The sequence below is a fragment of the Monodon monoceros genome, unplaced genomic scaffold (genome assembly GCF_005190385.1).
Source record: "Monodon monoceros isolate NGI ecotype Baffin Bay Population unplaced genomic scaffold, NGI_Narwhal_1 Super_Scaffold_21, whole genome shotgun sequence".
NCBI lineage: Eukaryota > Metazoa > Chordata > Mammalia > Artiodactyla > Monodontidae > Monodon > Monodon monoceros.
Window position 1 is genome coordinate 20,340,533 of NW_021703778.1, and position 20,349 is coordinate 20,360,881.

Below are 20,349 nucleotides of genomic sequence, written 5' to 3' on the forward strand. Positions count from 1 at the left end.
GTGCCTTATTGTACCCATGACCTTGTGTTAGGTACCTTGTTTTCAACAACAGGAGGGATCAGTCCTTTGAAGTAAAGTACAGGGAGCTATAAAACCTGTCACCAGGGAACCTAACTTGATTGGGAGTGGCAGGGCAAGCTGTCCTGAGGAAGTGGCTGGTAAGACCTGAAGGATGAGGAGAAGATGGCAGGTGGAAAGGGCAAGTGGGAGGGTGGGACGCTTTGAGTATGACAGAGAGCGCGTACACGGTCCCTGAAGAGAATGCTTGTGTGTTAGTTCCCTCTGTGGCACATACACCACCACCGTTAGTTGTGGAGGGAAGGTAGGCTCTTGGCCCCGTGCTCGCATCATCTGAACCAGGTGAGAACAAAGGTGGCTCAGCCTTTGTAGAAAGGGAGTTAGTCGAGACGACTCTCACCTCGCTAGACTGGAGATGAGTCTGCACACTTTGTGTCTCCTTTCATAACTCTGGCACCGGTTACTTGATAGTTCTTATATCTGTTAAGTGGTAAATAAAAGGTTCTTTGATTTCTTTAGCGAGATGCTGTATAATATGAGTGTAGTGTTTTGATTTAATTTTGATAGTATTTTCCCTTGGAAGAGCTTAGACCCCCCTTATTTAAAATATCTCCTCACAAAATGCAAGTAGCAATCCACTGTAAAATTTTTTAAAAAAATTAGTAAGTGGCAGGTAATTTCATTTGCTTATAGGACGCTCAAGAGTGACTCTGGAGTTTCATATCTTGTTTGGTTAAGTATCTTTGGCTCTAAAGAGATTAGTTATTCTCTGATAGAGGTATATGTTGCACCTGTGTCTTGCTGACATTGATACTAGTGTAGAAAAAGTTTTAATTTTATCCTGGGATTTCCCTTCACTGAATTAAGTGAATTAAAAAATATTAGAGCAATGTTTTTCATGAAATAAGTGAAAGAATATCATTTTAAGCTTCTTACTACATTAATTTTGGTTAGTACTATTATATAGATCAGTAATGGCAAATTAATATTTTATTGCGGAATTAATGCAGCATTTATAAGCCAGTTGGTTCTCTGGATTTTTTGTTCCTGTTTCTTTTTGTTTGGCTTTTGGATGTTTTAATGATTGTTAGCATATCTGCAGTTACATAAGAAAAGATAAGGTGAAATAAGACTTTGAAAAGTCAGTGACAATGGAAAAAAATGGAATAGATGTGGAGGTTAAAATTTACAAAGTTTAGGTATGTGAGTGGGGGCTAGATATTTCTGTGTATTTTGCTGATGGCTCTTATAGAAATGAATTGGCAGATAACTTGATATTAATGGTTAAAAATTAAGCATCTCACCTGTTCCATGTTCCTTTTCTCTTTCTAGGTTTGTTTTGGATTGATTTTAAAAAATAATTATTCCATTTCCTCCTTTTTTATTAGCTTGGGATTATATATTCTTTTACTCTTTTAGTATTTGCCTAAGAAACTCTAATCTTTTCTCTACTTATCAAAGTGTAGCATTAATTGAGACTTTCACCTTTTTTCCAGATAATGTTAAGGCCTTTAAAAACATGTAAGTCAATTTCTTTCCTATTTTTTAAACCTATTTCATTGTTATCATGTTTTTAAATGCATATATGTATTATACCCCAAGGACCTATTTCTGTTGTTTTGTACCATTATTATTCAGTTAGACTTAACTGCCTTTCTTTTCCTTTATTCCTTCTTGTGATACTGACCTTCCTTCTGAAACAATTTTCCATCTGCCTGCAGAATACCCTTTAGTATTTTCTTTAGAGTGGATTTAGTGTTTAAAAAATTTCAGTCTCTTAGTTTGTCTGAGAATGTTTTTATTTCACGTACATTCTTGAAAGATACATTTTGCTAGGTATAGAATTCTAGATTGGAGATACATACATACATACATATATTTGTATATTAGTTCTTTGAAGAAGAGATTATTCTATAATCCTTGTTTCTATTGAGAAGCAGCTGCAGTTTATCACTTTGTTGGTAATTTGTTTCTTTCTCAGGCTATTTTTAAGATTTTCTTTTTGTCTTTCAGATTTTATTTCAGATGATGTCCTCTCCCTCCCCCGCCCCTCACCCCCCCCCTTCCTTTTCTTGCTTGGGCGTATACCTGTTAATGCTGTTACCTGATGTCTTTCATCAGTCTTGGGTAGTTTTTAGCTGTCATCTCTTAAAATATTGCTTCTCCCCATTTCGCATGCTTAATCTTTCTGGGACTTCGGTTCCAGTGTTAGGTCTCACTGACTCCACTGTGTATTTCACCTGTCTTCTAGGTTTTCTATTTTTTTCTTTTTTTCTGGACATTTTCTTCTGGCCTATCTTCCAGTTTACTAAGTTAGTCTTCATCTCTGTCTAATTTGGTCTTAAATGTGTTCATTCTCTGGGTTCTTAATTTTGGTTATTGTGTTTTTCATTCTAGAATATCAGTTTGGTTCTTTTTAAAATCTGCTATGCTGCTTTTATAGTTACTAATTCCCTATCAAAATGTTCAAGCTTTGCATATATCTCTGTGGACAGAGTAAGCATGTAACTCTGTCCCAGAGTCCTGCAGGTTTTTTCTGTCGTCTGGTATTTCTCAAGGAGTCTCATCTCCTTGTATGCCTGCTTATCTTTGATTGTGTACTGTTCATTGTATTTGAAAAATTATTTCTAGAAGTAATTATAGATTTAGATAAGGATTTTTCTGTTGCTTTTGCCAGGCACTTAGGATCACCTTGATCCAAATTGAGATTTTTTTTTAGCGTCTGTGCAAAGGCTGGTTTAGTTTACTTTTGTGTTATTCTTTCTTCTGGAATTCAGCTTTTTGAAGTCTTATTCCAAAGCACGGGATGGCTCCCTTGGTGGCTCTTGTACTCTGACATGTCTTCCTAGGTTGCAAGGCTGCCTAAGTGCATTTTAGCCTCTCAGGCACCTCCCTTGATTGGGCAAACATTTCCGGGAGGAAAGAAGCCCCAGGGTACCGTGGTCCCCATTTTGGATTCCTCTTCTTAGACTGTGGCTGGTAATTCCTCGTTATCTTGTTAGCTCTTTGATCGCCCCACCCCTCCCCACCTTTTAAAAATTAAGGTGTAATATACATATAATAATATGCACTAATCTTAAATGTATACCCTGAAGAATTTTTATAAATGTAATTAAGTATATAATCACACCCAGTGTAACGTATAGAATATTTTTGCCACCCAGTAGGCTCTGTCACACTCCTTCCCAATCCATGCCACTTTCCTCCCTTACCTCAAGTAACAGTTACTCAGTTTTCTCTCACCATAGAAGTTTTCTAGTTTTTCGTCAAAATGGTATCATACAATATGTACTCTCTTGTCTGGCTTGTTTCATTCAACATTGTATTTTATCAGTGAGATTCAGCTATGTTGTTGCAAGTGGCAGTAGTGTTTCTTTTTTATTGCTCTGCACTTTTTCTAGTTTACTGTGGCTTCAAAAAAAATTGCTTCAAAACTCAGTGACTTAAACAATGACAACATTTATGTTTGTCACAAAACTGCAGTTTGGGCAACGCTTGTCTCTGCTTCATTTAGTTTCAAGTAGGGCGGCTCGAAGGCTGGGCCTAACGTTATTTGAACGTTTGCTCCCACAGCTGGTGGTTGATGATAGAGCATCTTAGGTGGCCTGAGTTTGTCACTGGGTGGTGGCCGGTTGCCAGGGCGGTCGTCCTGCACAGGCAGCCCGGGGGGGGGGTGTGTGTGTGTGGAGAGCCAGATGGACGCTAGGTCACCTGTTAGGAACCGACCCAGGTTTAGAGAGAGCAGAAACCTGTTGATGAGAGATGCAAGGTTCTGGAACAACATGTGAGTCGAGAAGTATTACAGTGACTGTTATTGGAAAATACTGTCTGTCATAGTAGTAACCTAACATACGAATGTATCACAATTTATTTCTCCATTCTACTTTTAATAGGCATTTGCATTATTTCCAGTTTTGGGCTGTTATAATAAACCTGCTATGAACATTCTTATACATGTATTTTGTTGGACATATGGACTCCTTTCTTTTGGAAGTATCCCTAGAAATGGAATTGTTGAGTAATAGGTAGATAAATATTTAGCTCTTGGAGTTACTGCCAGTTTTTCAAAGTTGTACCAATTTTTACCCTCTGATATTTTTAATAATTAAAAAATATACTTTATATATACATTTATATATATATATTTTTTGGTCTAGGTTTTTGTCTTTAAGGTTGGTGTGTAATATGTGGTTTAGTTTTGTCGGAAATGCAGGTCCCTTATTTTGTCTTTTATGTAACTTTCATGTGTTTGTGTTTTACTTTCCCAGCTGATGGTTAGTTATTGGAAAATAGAGGCTAAGTAGAATAACGTGGTTGTGAAGTAATAGACTCATTTTGAAAGCAGCATTTTAGAATGTGTATTCAAATTAGTTACCGTTAGTAGTCTACATTAGTTGCTGAAGAGAAATTTCTTTTTAGAAATTGCTTTTTAGAGATATGAAACCCTATTCATCATCAATTTATATCACATTTTATTATCAGTTTGAATTCTAAGCTCCTTCACCAGACTTGCTTGGGAAATATTTTTCTTTTCTTTTCTTTCTTTCTTTTTTTTTTTTTTTAAGAAATATGCCCTTCCAGACATTTCACTATTTAAAAAAAATTAATTTATTTTTATTAATTTTTGGCTGCGTTGGGTCTTCGTTGCTGCACGCAGGGGCTACTCTTCGTTGCGGTGTGCGGGCTACTCATTGCAGTGGCATCTCTTGTTGCAGGGCACAGGCTCTAGGCGCGCTGGCTTCAGCAGTTGTGGATTGCGGGCTCCAGAGCACAGGCTCAGTAGTTGTGGTGCACAGGCTTAGTTGCTCCACGGCATGTGGGATCTTCCCAGACCAGGGCTTGAACCCATGTCCCCTGCATTGGCAGGCAGACTCTTAACCACTGCGCCACCAGGGAAGCCCAATATTTTTCTTTTACAAAAACTTTTTCCTACAAAGTTGATGATCTGCCATCACTGAGGATTGCCAAAAGAATATCATCTGGATTCTCCCTTTGAATTTAGGATTACCTTTGATTACTTCACTGTTAGTAGTCATTTTGACTTTCTTCCAAGTGCCCTTTGAATCTGCCATCCCCCTCCCTTTTTAAAACATAACCAACATTTTAGACCAGTTTTTTCCAGCTCATACTTGGTTTATTGCAATAATTTATTAATTGAGTCTACTTACAATGCTGAGGAAGTCAGAACCTTTCTTAGTTATCCATTGATCTAAAATTAGTTTTTAGGTCACAAACCTTACAGTGCTAGAAAGAGAACTTAAAAATTATGTTTCAATTCCTTTATTTTATAATAAGACCAAAAATGGATCCATGCTCATGCATGTGTCAAATATATGAGATATTTAGTTTATGAAAGCATTTTTTTTGTCATGCATAATCCCTTGACAATCTTGAGTGGTAGCCAGGTTGAAAAAGCTAACTTCTCGTTTTATGGATAAAGGAACCAAGGCTCAGAGAAGTGAAGTGACTTGATCTACATTCCTAGAGCTGGTTAATGGCAGAGCTGGACCACTTTCATCTTGGACTTGCTGTATGTTGAGTGATTTTCTTACATTCTGCCATCAGCTTGCTGAATTCCAATTTTATTGACATCTTACATGAATTTTCCTCTTTTTACCTGTATACATTTACATTTTTTTGCCCATACATTTACTCATTTTAACTCAGCATAGGGCCTTTGCATGAGCTGAAGCCCTTGACTCCCATCTTCTTTAGGACTTTTGTCCTGACTATGTTCTGTTAACGGCAGGGTGGCTGGGATCAGGTTTGTCTCGATTGCTGTATCTCAAGCCCTTTGAGAAGTTTTTACATGTTGTAGAGCTGAATTAGTATTTATTGAATGGATGGATGGATACATTCTTGTGTTTAGAATCCAACTAGATGTAAATTCCTTAAAGTTGGGCCTGGAATCCTGTCTACTTTTTAGTCCTCATAGTGTCTGCAGCAGTGCTTATATTATACTTAGCTGTATGTAATTTTTAATTGACTTTTTAAATGAAGCCAGGCCCCTGAAAATCAGAGATACTGTACCCTTCATTCTAGCTTTTATCTGTAGACCTCAGGCATTATGCTTAGTTCTGGTAGGATGTATCAAGTACGTTAGGCAAATGTGACATGTAAGCAAATTATAAGCTGCTTTTGAAAGGCCCTGCGTCTCTGTAACTGAGATAGGAAAGGAAGCCTTGGGAAGGACATTTGTTTTCCTGAATACCTAGAAGTTGACGCGTTGACCAGTGTAAAGCTACTAGAATTCGATAAGTCCTTCTGGAAACCTAACTTAAATTCTACCTGTAGAGGGGGAAATCAGACCTGGTTCTTATCTGATGCTTCATTAACATACACGTGTAAACAAGCCTAGGAAACCAAAGGATTTCTCATTTTGCCCATCTCCTTCTCTGATCTTATTAGCAGGAAGTACTTTGTTGATTGAGTGAATGGGGTAAATAAACCTTCTACTCTAGCTGTGATAGAAGATTTGCTTTACTTCTCTTGAGCAGGGAAAATACTGAAAGCCATGGGAATTCAGCACTGTGTTTCAGGGGCTGTAAACTGCAGAAAGAACATTCTTTATAGAAAGCTCAAGAATTGTGAAAGTACAGTGGTGAGACCATCCATGTCAATGAATAATGACTTTAAATATTAACTAAAGTTTTCTTTATCTGGCATGAGAAGACATTACCCTGGAATCTGCCCTGACATATTTATTTGAACTAATGAACTGTGCATCTGAATTAAGAAGGGAAGGTACTAGAATTGCTAGGATGTGAGTTCCACGAGGATGGGGTATTTGTTTTGTTCGTGGCTGTGTATGCAGAGCCTAGAACACTGTCTGGCTCGTAATAGCTGCTCAGTAAATATTTATTGAATGAATAGTAAATTTTTATATTATCTGTTCATTTTAAATTTAAAAATTGAACATTAATCACTTTAAGTATTGGTTTATAAGCCTTTGGGGAAATACATTTAAGTTGGTTGAGGCATCATTTCTGATACTTCTTGCTGATTGTGAAAAGTGGCACAAAGCACATTGGAGAGCATTCATTCACTCACTGTCATTAAATTTCTTTGCGATGTTTTTTAAATGGATGCATGAGACTCCATTACATATAAATTAACAATTCATTTAGTCAGTCCCTTATTATTGCACATTTAAGTTGTTTATACTTTTTTTTTCTGTTACAGATAATGCTTCAATTAAGACAATTTTCTTAAGCTTTTTCTTGGGATGGTAGTTCAATGTATGGCAATTCAGCAAAACAGGATCTAGGAATTTCTACTAGAAAATGAACTTGTATTATACAGCTGTGAAGGTGAGATCAGAATCTTCATTGATCAGATAGCTGAGAGCAGATGCACAAATGACACAGCTCTTTGGGAAGGCTAGCTGCTTCTACGTTTGGATAATATATAATCATCAGTCTTTTCATGTAAATTCCCTCTTGCATTTTATAGTGGACCTGGCTATCACTTGTATTTGTCTCTTTCTCTTAAAGAATAAGTGAGTCAGGGCTTCCCTGGTGGCACAGTGTTAAGAATCTGCCTGCCAAGGCAGGGGACACGGATTTGAGCCCTGGTCTGGGAAGTTCCCACATGCCGCGGAGCAACTAAGCCCGTGTGCTGTAACTACTGAGCCTGTGAGCCACAACTACTGAAGCCCACGTGCCACAACTACTGAAGCCTACGCACCTAGAGCCCGTGCTCCGCAACAAGAGAAGCCACTGCAATGAGAAGCCCACACACCGCAACGAAGAGTAGCGCCCACTCGCCATAACTAGAGGAAGGCCATACGCAGCAATGAAGACCCAATGTAGCCAAAAATAAATAAAATAAAAAATAAATTAATTAAAAAAAAGAATGTGAGTCACTACAACTCTTTCCGCCTCTTAATTATGGCTTAAAGATTATAAATGCATTTAACTCTTTTATACATGTGATTACTTAACATATGTTGTCATTTTTATTTATAATCATTTCATTTCTGAATTTTGTTGGAAAAGTTTTGCTTTTTCATATTAAAATATATATTCATACAAAGGACTATATGTAATGTTATGTAAGGTCTAATAGAATGATATTTGTACTGTCCCCTCCCTCAGGTTAAGTGGTAGAATGCTAGCACTACCCTCTTGGCTCACACCTCCCTACAACTCCTCTTCTATCTTACCCCTGTCCCCAGAAACTCTGGGATCCAGCATTCTCTTGCTTTTCTTTTTTTTTTTTTTTTTGCGGTACGTGGGCCTGTCACTGCTGTGGCCTCTCCCGTTGCGGAGCACAGGCTCCGGATGCGCAGGCTCAGCGGCCATGGCTCACGAGCAGCCCAGCCGCTCTGCGGCATGTGGGATCTTTCCGGACCGGGGCATGAACCCGTGTCCCCTGCATCAGCAGGCAGACTCTCAACCACTGCGCCACCAGGGAAGCCCCACCCTCTTTTTTAAAAAAATCGTGAATTATATACTTATTTCTGTTGTATCTTGCTTATTATCCTTAGTTTTACAATTTGAACTTGTTTTTATGGTAACTTTATCTGTGGAAATTCTTACGAGACCTGGGTTAAGAGTGCTTTCTCCCAGAGAAGAATTGCAACTGAGGACACTGTCAACCCAGGGCCGCTTAATCTCTAGGCTTGAGATTTTCACAATGTACAGATAGCATGGATTTGAACTTGATACCCGTGTGAAGGTTGGTTTTGGTTGCAAACTTCCAGGGAATATTCCCCTTCTCCCAAAACACCAATAAGCCTAGACGCAGGGGAGAATTTTTCTCTAGTCTCCATTTGCGGTAGATTGTTTTTTCATAGTTTATTCTTTTTTATTGAAGATTTAGTTCTTCAGGGACCAGGCTTTAAGTGCTTATCTTTAGTCTGACTTCCCATATTGTGTAGTATGAAGCTTTTGCTTTGTCCCATGCATGACTGTTAACACTGAAAGCTCTTCAGCATTATCCAATAGAATTTTCCATGATAATGGAAATATTATATATCTGTGCTAATATGATAGCCAGTAGTCACCTTTGAAATATGGCTAGTGTGACAAAGGAACTGAATTTTAAATTTTAGATGCTTTAAATTAATTTAAAATTAAAAAGCTACATGTGGCTAGTGGCTCAGTATTGGACAGTATAGCTTGGTTATGGGGGATTATCAGTGCCTCTAGAGCAGTTGCTGGCATCATTGCCCACCTTCCACTCTCTATTTGTGCTCCTGTTTACTTTTTTGGTCTCTGAGGACATCTCTTAGTTGCTTGTGAGCTTTGCTATGCATTCAAAAGGATAATTCTTATATTTTTATCAAGCATTTTTAGGTGTCATGTAGCAAAAGAGTTCTCAAGCCGTTTGGACACAAGAATTGCAGAAAGGGAAGTCTCTTACAGCTTTATTTTATTAGTTAGTGAAGTACTTATCTTTTTTTTTTTTTAAAGAAGATGTTGGGGGTAGGAGTTAATTTATTTATTTATTTTTGCTGTGTTGGGTCTTCATTTCTGTGCAAGGGCTTTCTCTAGTTGTGGCAAGCAGGGACCACTCTTCATCGCGGTGTGCGGGCCTCTCACTATTGCTGCCTCTCCTGCTGCGGAGCAGAGGCTCCAGACGCGCAGGCTCAGTAGTTGTGGCTCACGAGCCTAGCCGCTCCGCGGCACACAGAATCCTCCCAGACCAGGACTCGAACCCGTGTCCCCTGCATTAGCAGGCAGACTCTCAACCACTGCGCCACCAGGGAAGCCCTGAAGTACTTATCTTGAATGATAAACATTGGAAAGTTCATAGCAGAGTGGTGGGAATTCTTTAAATAGAAACTGACCATGAAATTAAAAATTATGAGAAAGAATTAATTAAATAAATACTTTGTCCTTATTCTACAAAATTTTTAAAGATGCTAAAAGATAAAAATAGAACTGTGGGTAAAGTTTTTAAAGTCTTACACATAATCTTCAGCTTCTTGGTGTCAGTAAGTGTTTTATGTATACAAGAGTGCATGAATGAAAAAGTATACACGTATTTAGAAGGAAAAATATTTTGAAAATGGATGAAAATACACCAAATGAGTTTAAGAGATCATAGTGAATGGTGGTATTGGGGGAACAGCTAAATCCTCCTGGATTTAGCAGGAGCGTGTGTTAGTAATTTAGTTGTAGGGATTTTTTAAAAAATCTAAATAATGAGTCTTAGCTATTTCTCACGTAGACACTTCTTTTTCTCTTATAGCCAAATATTAGAAACATGCAGTTGGTTTTTAATATTTATGAATTAAAAAGTCTAAATTCTTTGTAATTTCTGTTACTTCAGGATTTGCTTACCCTTTCGAAACCATAGGTAACTGATTCTTTTTTTACGTTTGTATTTCTTATTGTAGTAAAATACACATAAGATTTACCATTTTAACTATTTTAAAGTGTACAGTTCAGGTACATTAAGTACATTCACATTAATGTACAGCCATCACCATTCATCTCCAGAACTTTTTTCATCTTCCCAAAATGAAACTCTTCACCCATTAAACACTAACTCCCCATTTTCTGTTCCTCCAGCCCCTGGCAACCACCATTCTACTTTCTGTCTGTGTGAATTTGACTTCTCTAGGTCCCTCATACATGTGAAATCATAGAGTACTTGTCCTATTATGACTGGCTTATTTCACTTAGCATAATATCTTCAAGATTAAATTTGATTTTTTAAAATTATAATTTGTGATGAGATTAAAAATGGAGATTACATTAGCTTTTAGTAGAGATTGGGAATCTTTGTGTATTTTCTTTGTAGAAGTTATTGTACAATGAAATAAATTAATGTTAATTTGATCTCCAGACAGAATATTATTAGAAACAATAGAATGTGCTACTGTATGTTGTGGTTTATAATTCTATTAAATTTAAGTTTTAAAATAATTTAAAAGTGGGACTGTTGAGCTAGTTTTAGAATAGATGATCTGGTGTTATAAAACCAGAAATCCTTTTAAATACTTCCATAGTTTTTAACTGACTAAAAGTGACAGGAGGGACTTCTTTGGTGGCACAGTGGATAAGACTCTGCACTCCCAATGCAGGGGGCCCGGGTTTGATTCCTGGTCGGGGAACTAGATCCCACATGCGTGGCCATGTGCTGCAACTAAGGAGCCGGCAAGCTGCAACTAAGGAGCCTGTGAGTCGCAACTAAGGAGCACGCCTGCTGCAATCAAGACCCAGCGCAACCAAATAAATAAAATAAACTAAATAAAAATAAATATTAAAAAAGTGGGCTTCCCTGGTGGCGCAGTGGTTGAGAGTCTGCCTGCCGATGCAGGGAACGAGGGTTCATGCCCTGGTCTGGGAGGATCCCACATGCTGCGGAGTGGCTGGGCCCGTGGGCCATGGCCGCTGAGCCTGCGCGTCTGGGGCCTGTGTGCTCCGCAGTGGGAGAGGCCACAGCAGTGAGAGGCCCACGTACCGCAAAAAAAAGAAACCCAAAAAACAAAAACAAAACAAAAAAAAAAGTGACAGGAATTATTTTTAGGTCATGTTTAGTGCCTGCAGTAAAGAAAAGGATATGGTGGAGTTTCTTTCCTTTAGCTGGTCCTTGAGTTCCCTGTCAGGATGGGTGTCAGCAGGCCTAAGGAGGCCTGCTGTAGCCTTACCACTTGTGCATATCAAGTGTTATCACAAAATTGGAGGAGCCACTTGAAAGAACCCATAGTAGGTTAGCATGAGGATAAATTCTTTGCTGAAAATAAACAGCAGTGGCTCAAGTTCCTGGAAAGCGCGTTGAAAGGCCAGATTTTGCAGAAATATCCCAATAATGCCTTTTATGTGAAACTCTGGATTTAAGACAGACTCTTTCCCTCTTAGACGGTGTGAAAAACAAGTAAGATTTTTCTTCTTCTTCGTATGTCCAGGTTGGTAGCATTTTGAGGAGGAGAAAGGGAATCTGAAAGTTTTATCATTTGTGCTTCTGAACTGCCTCATTGCTGAAAAGAATTGGTAACCACCTACTTGGGGATGGAGGGTCTGCATTTCAAAGCTGTGATTAGTATAAAGAATCTTGAACATAGGACTTCAGTTATAAGTAATTTAAAAATATGTTTTCTAAGAACTACTCCATGACATTAATTCCAACTCATGCATTGTTGCATATTTGTCAAGTACATTTACCACCTCAGATAGTAAGTAAGGCTATAAATCCAGTGTTTATAAGTTTTATTATCCTGGTTTTTTGAGGTTACTATTTTTAGTGCTGAGAAAACTAATATCTAAGGAACTTCAATCCTTGAATAAGTTTTTATTTGGCAGTTTGTAACTGTGGGTAGGAAGGGTGCATGACTTAGTACAAAGTGCTTTGATGTTGCCATGTAGGAATTTTAAATTAAGATAAAAAACTTGATATAAGCATGAACAAAGAGAGAAGTCCCTGGGCAGAGAGAGGACCTGTGAGCGAGCTGTGCGTGAGCTCCCGGGGCCCCTGTGAGCAGGTAGTCTCCTCTGTGTCTCTGTGACACAGGGCCCTCGTCCTCGGCCACCTGTCAGTTCGCTCCTCGGGGCAGCGTGCGCCACCTCCTAGTCTCCTGGCCGGGAAACAAGTCTAATAGACTCGGCGAAGCACCAGGAAGAAAGTGTATTCATTGTGAGAACCTTTTGTCACATGGATTATGTGTTGTTTTAGAATTTTCCCTACAGCTTCTCATTTTCTTTGGGATAATTGGGTTATCTGGAAATGGAAATCATTTAATAGTAGCCACTGCAAGACGAAGAGGAGGGTGTGTGGGGTGGGGGCCAGGTGATTATGCGGTAACTCATCGGAGATAGGCCACTACTAATTACAGCGTGTGGACCCTGCTGGGCGTCCAGAATTTCCATTCGGTGAATTTATCCTTCTTTTGTATATTACACAGTATGAGTAGAGATGTTTTATAGATGGGGCAAGCATTATTTCTTCAAAAAATGGTTCCTGAACTGAAATCTGTTTCAGAAGCAGAGGTCCTTAGTATTATGCTGTTTTCTTAATTGATCTAGAAAGTAATCACCGCTTCTGGTGATTACGAGAAGTAGCTTATCAGTTTATGAAGGCAGCTACACATGACTTAGCACAAACGTTAATTTTGTATCAAATCTGATGTTACCTTGTTTGTGGAATTTCATGTATTAGGTTTGGGGAGGCATTTGTGCATCCGTGGTTATGTTTAAATGTAGCATTAGTATTACTTTATGCCTCATTTTCTTTAATATATTATCAGGAGAAGAAGATTTATAATGGAAATCTTCGCAAAGCGTTAAGTTTGTATTTATAATAATGCAGGGTGATGCTTTACGTTATACTCAAAAGAACCAAATACAAAATTTTGTATGTAGTATTTATAAAGTGTATTTTTAAAATATGTACAGAAAGTTCCTGGAAAGGAGATATGCCCCACATGATTGGGTAGATGTAGTGGCATTGTACTGTGAGAGAATTTTTTTCTTTCTACTTTGCTGCTGTTTCCAGCTTTTTAAAACAATGAAACCATATTACTTTTATAGTGAGGAAACTGCCCATTATAAGGGAAAGTCCATAGCAATCACTTTGGTAATCTTTATTTGATGGTGTATATAAATCACCTGTGTGCAGTCAGAGTACATTTAGCTGGTGTGATATGCTTAATTTACCCCAAATGGAGTGCTTTCTTCCTATGACTTATTTATGTGGGGGTGGGATGGGGAGGGACTGAAGACAAAGGGCACCTGTTAATAAGTTTCTGTGTGGTAACTCCTTTAGACATACTATTTGCTTTTGAGGTAATGGCTTACTGAAAAAGGAAAATAGGAGCAGAATCATGATATTCCAAAGATTGGTAATTTTTTTTATTTAGATGACGTCATGGGGTTCTTATAGAAATAGAAAATTTTTGTAAGTAAATTATTTTTATTTCCTTTTAGAAAACTTTAAACACTGACCTTTAGAAAATATGATTTCTTTCTCTTTGTTTTCTGACCAGGACATGTATTCCTCTGAGAAACGTTGGACAGCAGATTTGGGTGTAGTGCCTGATCGGGACCACGTACAAAGACATCTCCAGTCATGGGTAAGTGCCCTTCCTCCTGTGTATCATTTCAGTCCTCTCAGGAGCATCTGCGGTGTTGTACTTAAAGAAAAAAATTGTTACTGAGCAGATTGGAATTATGTCACTTCATCAGAGATTGGATAATCTGGTTCAGCCCAATACTGTGCACTTGCCTGTATTTAAACGAGGAGATTGATGTTTGATTTATTCTAAGAAGTTAGGTGTGGTGAGGATATCTGTGTCATTAGCTTCTTGGCTGGTTTAGTTCTACTATCTAAACTTTTCTGTTGACTAGCCATTGGAAAATGACTTTTTGGAAATATGAAGAGGGAAATATTGCAGTTGACCATAATTAGCAGAGGTTTTATTGTGTGAAATTTAATCATTGGGTAACGTAGGTTAATATTATATTTAAGCAAAAAAAAGAAAGAAATCTCTTTATCAATGTCTTTGATGGATCAAGGAACCAAGTCTATCCTATAGACCTATCTTGATATAGATTTTATCTTCTCAGTTGTGAGGGGATGGTATATGTAATATTTTCTGTCATTCCTTTCCACTTCTGTTTGTGAACAGAACTGGATTTTACTATTTTGTGTTGTTTACTTTTAGAGAGTGAGGAAAGAATTAAGATTTAATCCTGACTGGGATCCTATGACAGTTCTGATGTACTTTTAGAGTACAGTTTTTTGATTATGGAAACTTTGGGATGAAGTGAGCATTTTCTTATTGGAATATAATATTAGAGAGTATAAAACTTTTCACATGTTATTTATATTGATTATATTTACCTTAATAGGAATAGAGTCGCTTTTCTCATCAGTTTGAATAATTAGGCAGTTGATAAGTGAAAATGAAGCTGTTATTGTGAAATCTTTGAGTGCTTTCTACTAGAAGTAATATTGCAAGTAGTGGTCTTTGGTTTTGGAGACTTTTCAGTGGGTTACTTTTTCGGTGGTGTGCTTTGAATAAACAAGGATAGTTGCCAGATGAGTTCAAATACAGATTCGGAAAGAAGCACCTTTGGTTATGCCAGCTCCATTCATATGAAGTTTTGTGAGAATGTTTACCTATCATAGAATGCCAACTCTAGTAAAGATGGTAATATGCCTTCATGAACACTAAGAGCATTTTAGTTTAAAAAATGCTTACCTTTTTTGGAAATTTAACTAAATTTTGTTCTGCGTTGTAACCTTAGTGGTCTGGTAGATCACTGTTACAGCTGGCAAGTTCTTTGAGGACAAATACAGGGTGTCTTTGATTTTTGAATCTTGGTCTAAGATTTTTGAATCTTGGTCTAACACGACTGCCTCCTAAAACTCAGAGCCCTGTGAGCGTGAAAGCAGAGGGAGAGATGGCTTACTAGGCAGCCAAGATATGTATCGGAACCACCAACAATTTATCTATAAATTACAGTGGTTATACTTCATTTGCAAGATTTTTAATTTTTTTTATATCTACTAGTTCATTTCTCATTTCTGCTTGTTTGTATTTAACATTTTTTTGGTTCTTTTGTTATTTATCTCTTCGAAGATCTCTTACATGCTTATTTTAAAGTCCTTTTCAGATCATTTGATGATTTTTGTCTTGTCTGCAGTGAGTTTATGTGTGGTTGTTGATATTGTTGGTGTTTTCATCATGTTCTGTAATTCTGCAGGCAAGTTCTGATGGGAGTTTCTTTTTTCTTTTTCCTGTGTGTGTGTCTCTCTGTCTCTTTGTGATTTTCCCTGCTGGTCTAGCAGATTTGCCGTTGTCTCTGCCTGGCTTTGGAGTTCCCAGATCAGAATCAGGTCTGTGTTAGTGGACCAGAGCCCCGGTCCCATGGTGACGTTGGGGATATCACAGATTCAGTCACTGAGGCAGCTGGCATTAGGTCAGCCGCTTCCTAAGCTGTAGCCTGAGTGCAGTTAGCAGAAGTCTTTTTCAGTCTAGTTTCCTATCAAGGAAGAGTGCCAGCCAGTCCCTGGTTTTGAGCAAAGAGCCTGGCTACTGACCCTCGTAGCCCTTGTGGAGCCCTTGTTACACCACACGATCAACCCATAGTTAATCCCCGAGGATCAGCTGCCTGCTGCCTTTTCCTGCTTTGGGGCCCAGAGCTCAGCAGACCTCCTGGCTTTAGCGAGGCTCACACTTTGTGTTTCTGTTAGATTTCTGATCTGTGGAGATGTTTAACATGTTTGGGGGCATAGGTATGTCCTTTTGGTCATTTGTCTTCATATTTTATCTGTAATTTCTCTGTGTTTGTTGTGAAGAAAGGGAGCTGCAAAGCGTGAACAATGCCATTGGGCATTTAACCACTGGGATTACAGTGAAGTCCCAAATCCTTACTTCACATTTAAGATTTAAAAATAAATCAGTTTCTGCTTAGTTCCCTGGTTCCTAGAGTTCCTCCCCGTCGTCCATTACCACTTCACTCTCTAGGTGAGCCCTGTGGTGCTGTGCCTCCAGAGCATGCTGCTTGCCTCACTCTAGTAGCTGTCGTCCTCCAGTAAAATCAGCGGCCTGTTTACTCTGATCTTCGTCTATTCTGTAAACTCCTTGAGGGCAAAGACTTATTCCTAGTGGTAAGTTCCTGGCACTCAGTAGATGCTCAGTAAATAGTGCATGGATTTGACGGTTCCTAAGTGACATCCTTACTATGTGGTAACTGTAGCTGTTCCATGTGTTATTATTCTTAGGTTGAAATTCGAGCTGCTCCCATGAAAAGAGTGTGTGTGTAGGATAAAGCGTTCCAAGTAGGGGAGCACTGTGAGAAAGGCATGAAGGTTTGACCATACAAGGATGTTACTGAGTAGTTGAACATTCTGGAATATAGAGCTGGGGAGGAGATGAAATCAGGGTCCGGGGTCATGTACATTTCTGGAGGTTTGGACTTCATATCTCAGGGCTTAGGAACTATTGAGGGACTTCAGTTAGGGGAACAACTTAAGATTTTATTCTGGAAAAATTACTCTGACAAAGAGACATTTTTGTTAGACGTAAATTAAAAAGATGGGTTACAGGCAGTATTTGCTTTGCCTAGTTTTGTTCTTAGTTTTCAGCCCTTTCCTTGCACCCTTTGAAATAAACTTTGAGTTTCTTTCTTGCCAACTTGATTTTCTGTAGTGATGGAAATCATTCTCGAGCAGAGAACTGGAACCATGGATTAGGGAGTATTGTCATGGTCTGTGCCATGTTGCAGTTTCTGTGGGGTTGTAAGTTTTCATAAAGGTGGGAGGGAACTGAGTATATCAGAGTTCCTGTTTTTGTAAAAATTACTGGAGAAGCATGGTACAGGTTAAAAAATAGGAAGACATGTCATTAAAGATAGAATTTCCAAACCTAGATTTGGGTGAGATTGATAACTAAAATTTTTTTCAGTATTTCTCTAGAGATTACAAGAAAGGTTGGATACTTGTATGTCTGGATGCGTTTAGCTCTGCAGGATTTCCTAACCCTTTCCATGTCATGAACCATGTAGGAAATGGTAGTAGTTGTACAGCATGTGAGATAAACTAATGGAGATGTTTGGGGCTTGGAGGCTACCAGCTCTGACACCTCAGGCCGGGCCGAGGGATCAGTTTCTCTGCACATCCTGACACACGAATTGGGATGCTCCAACTGTAAGACCTAGAGAATTTGTTAGGTGCTTTAAGATGTTTTTCAGCTTTTAGTCTCAATTTTTATGTATTCTGTTAAGTTCTGAGGCCAAATATTGGTCTTGTGGAATATGTGTTATATGATGCTGCTATGCTGTGCATTTCATTGTGAATTGTTAACTTTATTACAATTTGCAAAAAGCCTTTTTCAGTACTTAAATTGGTCTTAATTTTCTGTAATGCATATTTAGCAATGTTTAGCATTTATCAGATTTGTTAAAGATTTTGTTTTATCAGATGGTGCCAAAGATGCAATAAAGTTATTATATTTAAAGTCTGGCTGTCATTTAAAATGGATTTTTTAGATCTTTAATGGAGATTATAAAAGCAAGAGTAGTTTGTGTAAAGAGCAGTGCTTGGGAATTCCCTGGTGGCGCAGTGGTTGAGAATCTGCCTGCTAATGCAGGGGACACAGGTTCGAGCCCTGGTCTGAGAGGATCCCACATGCCGCGGAGCAGCTAGGCCCGTGAGCCACAACTACTGAGCCTGCGCCTCTGGAGCCTATGCTCCGCAACAAGAGAGGCTGCAATAGTGAGAGGCCTGCGCACCGCGATGAAGAGTGGCCCTCGCTTGCCACAGCTAGAGAAAGCCCTCGCACAGAAACGAAGACCCAACACAGCAAAAATAAATAAATAAATTACTAAACTCCTACCCCCTCCACCTGCCAATGCAGGGGACACGGGTTCCAGCCCTCGTCCGGGAAGATCCCACATGCTGCGGACCAACTAAGGCTGTGCACCACAACTACTGAAGCCCACATGCCTAGAACCTGTGCTCCTCAACAAGAGAAGCCACCGCAGTGAGAAGCCCACACGCCACAAGGAAGAGTAGCCCCCTCTCGCCGCAACCGCGTGCAGCAACAAAGACCCAACATAGCCAAAAATAAATAAATAAACAAATTTATTAAAAAAAGAGCAGTGCTTAACAATTTCTAGATGATTATTTTGATGGAATATGTTTAAAAAAAAAAGCCAAAAAAGCGCTAAAAACCAAAAGTGATAATTTAGGGTACTAATTATTTTTCTTTTCCCAAGTTTTAAGTTAAAAAAAATAAAGCTTATCTAATATATTAAAATTTTTAATCCTTACTTCTGTATTTATTTCACTTTCTTTGGAAAAGTTTTGCTCTGTAAGTAATTATATGAAATGTTTCCTAAGAGAGTCTTTTTGGATGTTGACTGGGCAATCCAGGGGTGAATCTGTTGTGTGGGAGAGTTTGATCCTGCCCTTTGGCCTAAATAGTGGAGTGAGTTTTTTGAGGTTACTTCGGGATATGAAATATTTCTCTTTTATCTGAGGAAAAAGTAATGGCAGCGAATAATTTGGGATGTGGTGTATTTGTGGCTTTCTAATAAGAGTAGGAGTAAACATCATCATTCGTTGGAGCGGTAGACTAAGATGATGCTGAAGTGAAGAACACTTTAACACTTGTTAGAGCAGATAATGTTACAAATAATTGAGGAGATTACTAAATCCCTGAGTGGTGGGATAAGGATTCTTCTGAGTCTTTTTATTAAATAGAAAAAATCATGCAACAAGTAAGATAGGACTTTCCCTAAGTACTGGCTACATCTTCTCTCTATAACAATAGCCTATCTAGATGTATTTCCTGTTTTATGGAATAGCTGTGTACCTCAGAAGTTGGGCAGAAGTTAAAGAAAAGAAAATTTAAGTTGAATTGCATTTTAAATACTGGCGTGTCTGCATTTAATGAAATCTGGAGAGAAAGCCCCTTGAAAAGGACATTAATTTCAGAAAATAGAGTTTGAGTTTTACAATTTTTTCTTGAATTCATTTTATTATAACTGATGTACTGGTTTGAAAAATTTCCTATCTCTTTAACAAAAACTTCTCTAAAAACAGAAACTTCTCTAATATATTCTGTATGAAAATATTATAGGTATGACTTTTAGTATTTCTCATTCATCAAAAGACATATAATGGAAAACAACTTGTAAGTGATATTTGTTATATGGTCTACAACTAGTTTATCTACATATAATTAACATCAGTTTGTTTTTTTAAAATAGTGTCTGGACAGCTGTATATTATCACTTTTTGCATTTAGTCAAATAGACTTTTCTATTAAGAGAATTTGAGCCTGTCAGTGTATATGATGGATATCATTGTATAGTTGTCTTCTCATTTCCCAGATATGTGAAATTGATGTTAAAAATTTCCTAGCCTCGATCTTTCTCCCTTAAAACTGATCTAAAATGATATTTTGGTGTTACTTTTTTTTTTCTTTTTTGGAGATAGACAAGTGATTATGTAATAATTCTTTCTAGCCTCTCTTTAAAGCCTTGGGCTGAAAGGATGAAGAATATAGCGAGAACGTCTTCCCAGTTCCCCTTACCCCAGTCTCCCTTACCCCAGTCTCCCACTCCCACTTCCAGCACTGAGCCATAGTTAGTTATTTTTTTTAAAAAAAGGAAATGTTGTATAGGTTTCTATCATGATTGTGGTCCAGAAGTTAGGAGGGCAAATGGAACTGAAAACTTTTTATATGAGTTATCTCTTATTTAGTTTCAAAGATGGTGGTCATTGTATAGGCAGATGGTAGTGGAGTGCTATTTTCCCCCTAAATTCAGAAGCTGACTTCTGCTGGCATTACCTAGGTACCCCTGGAATTGCAACAGTTTTCTTTCTGCTTACACATTTGGAGCATTCAGGTGTTAAACTTTATACAGTGGG

The 20,349-nt window shown here is 38.2% G+C and overlaps 1 protein-coding gene across 3 annotated transcripts in view; it reads left to right on the forward strand.

The window, feature by feature from the left end:
• Positions 1–20,349, forward strand: part of USP6NL (USP6 N-terminal like) — a 193,961-nt gene that overhangs the window by 47,291 nt on the left and 126,321 nt on the right. For all 3 annotated transcript variants that reach the window (XM_029236938.1, XM_029236937.1, XM_029236939.1), the window contains exon 2: positions 13,952–14,038. In XM_029236938.1, the coding sequence (XP_029092771.1) occupies positions 14,035–14,038 (4 nt within the window). In that variant the 5' untranslated portion in view covers positions 13,952–14,034. The remainder of the gene's footprint in view (positions 1–13,951; positions 14,039–20,349) is intronic.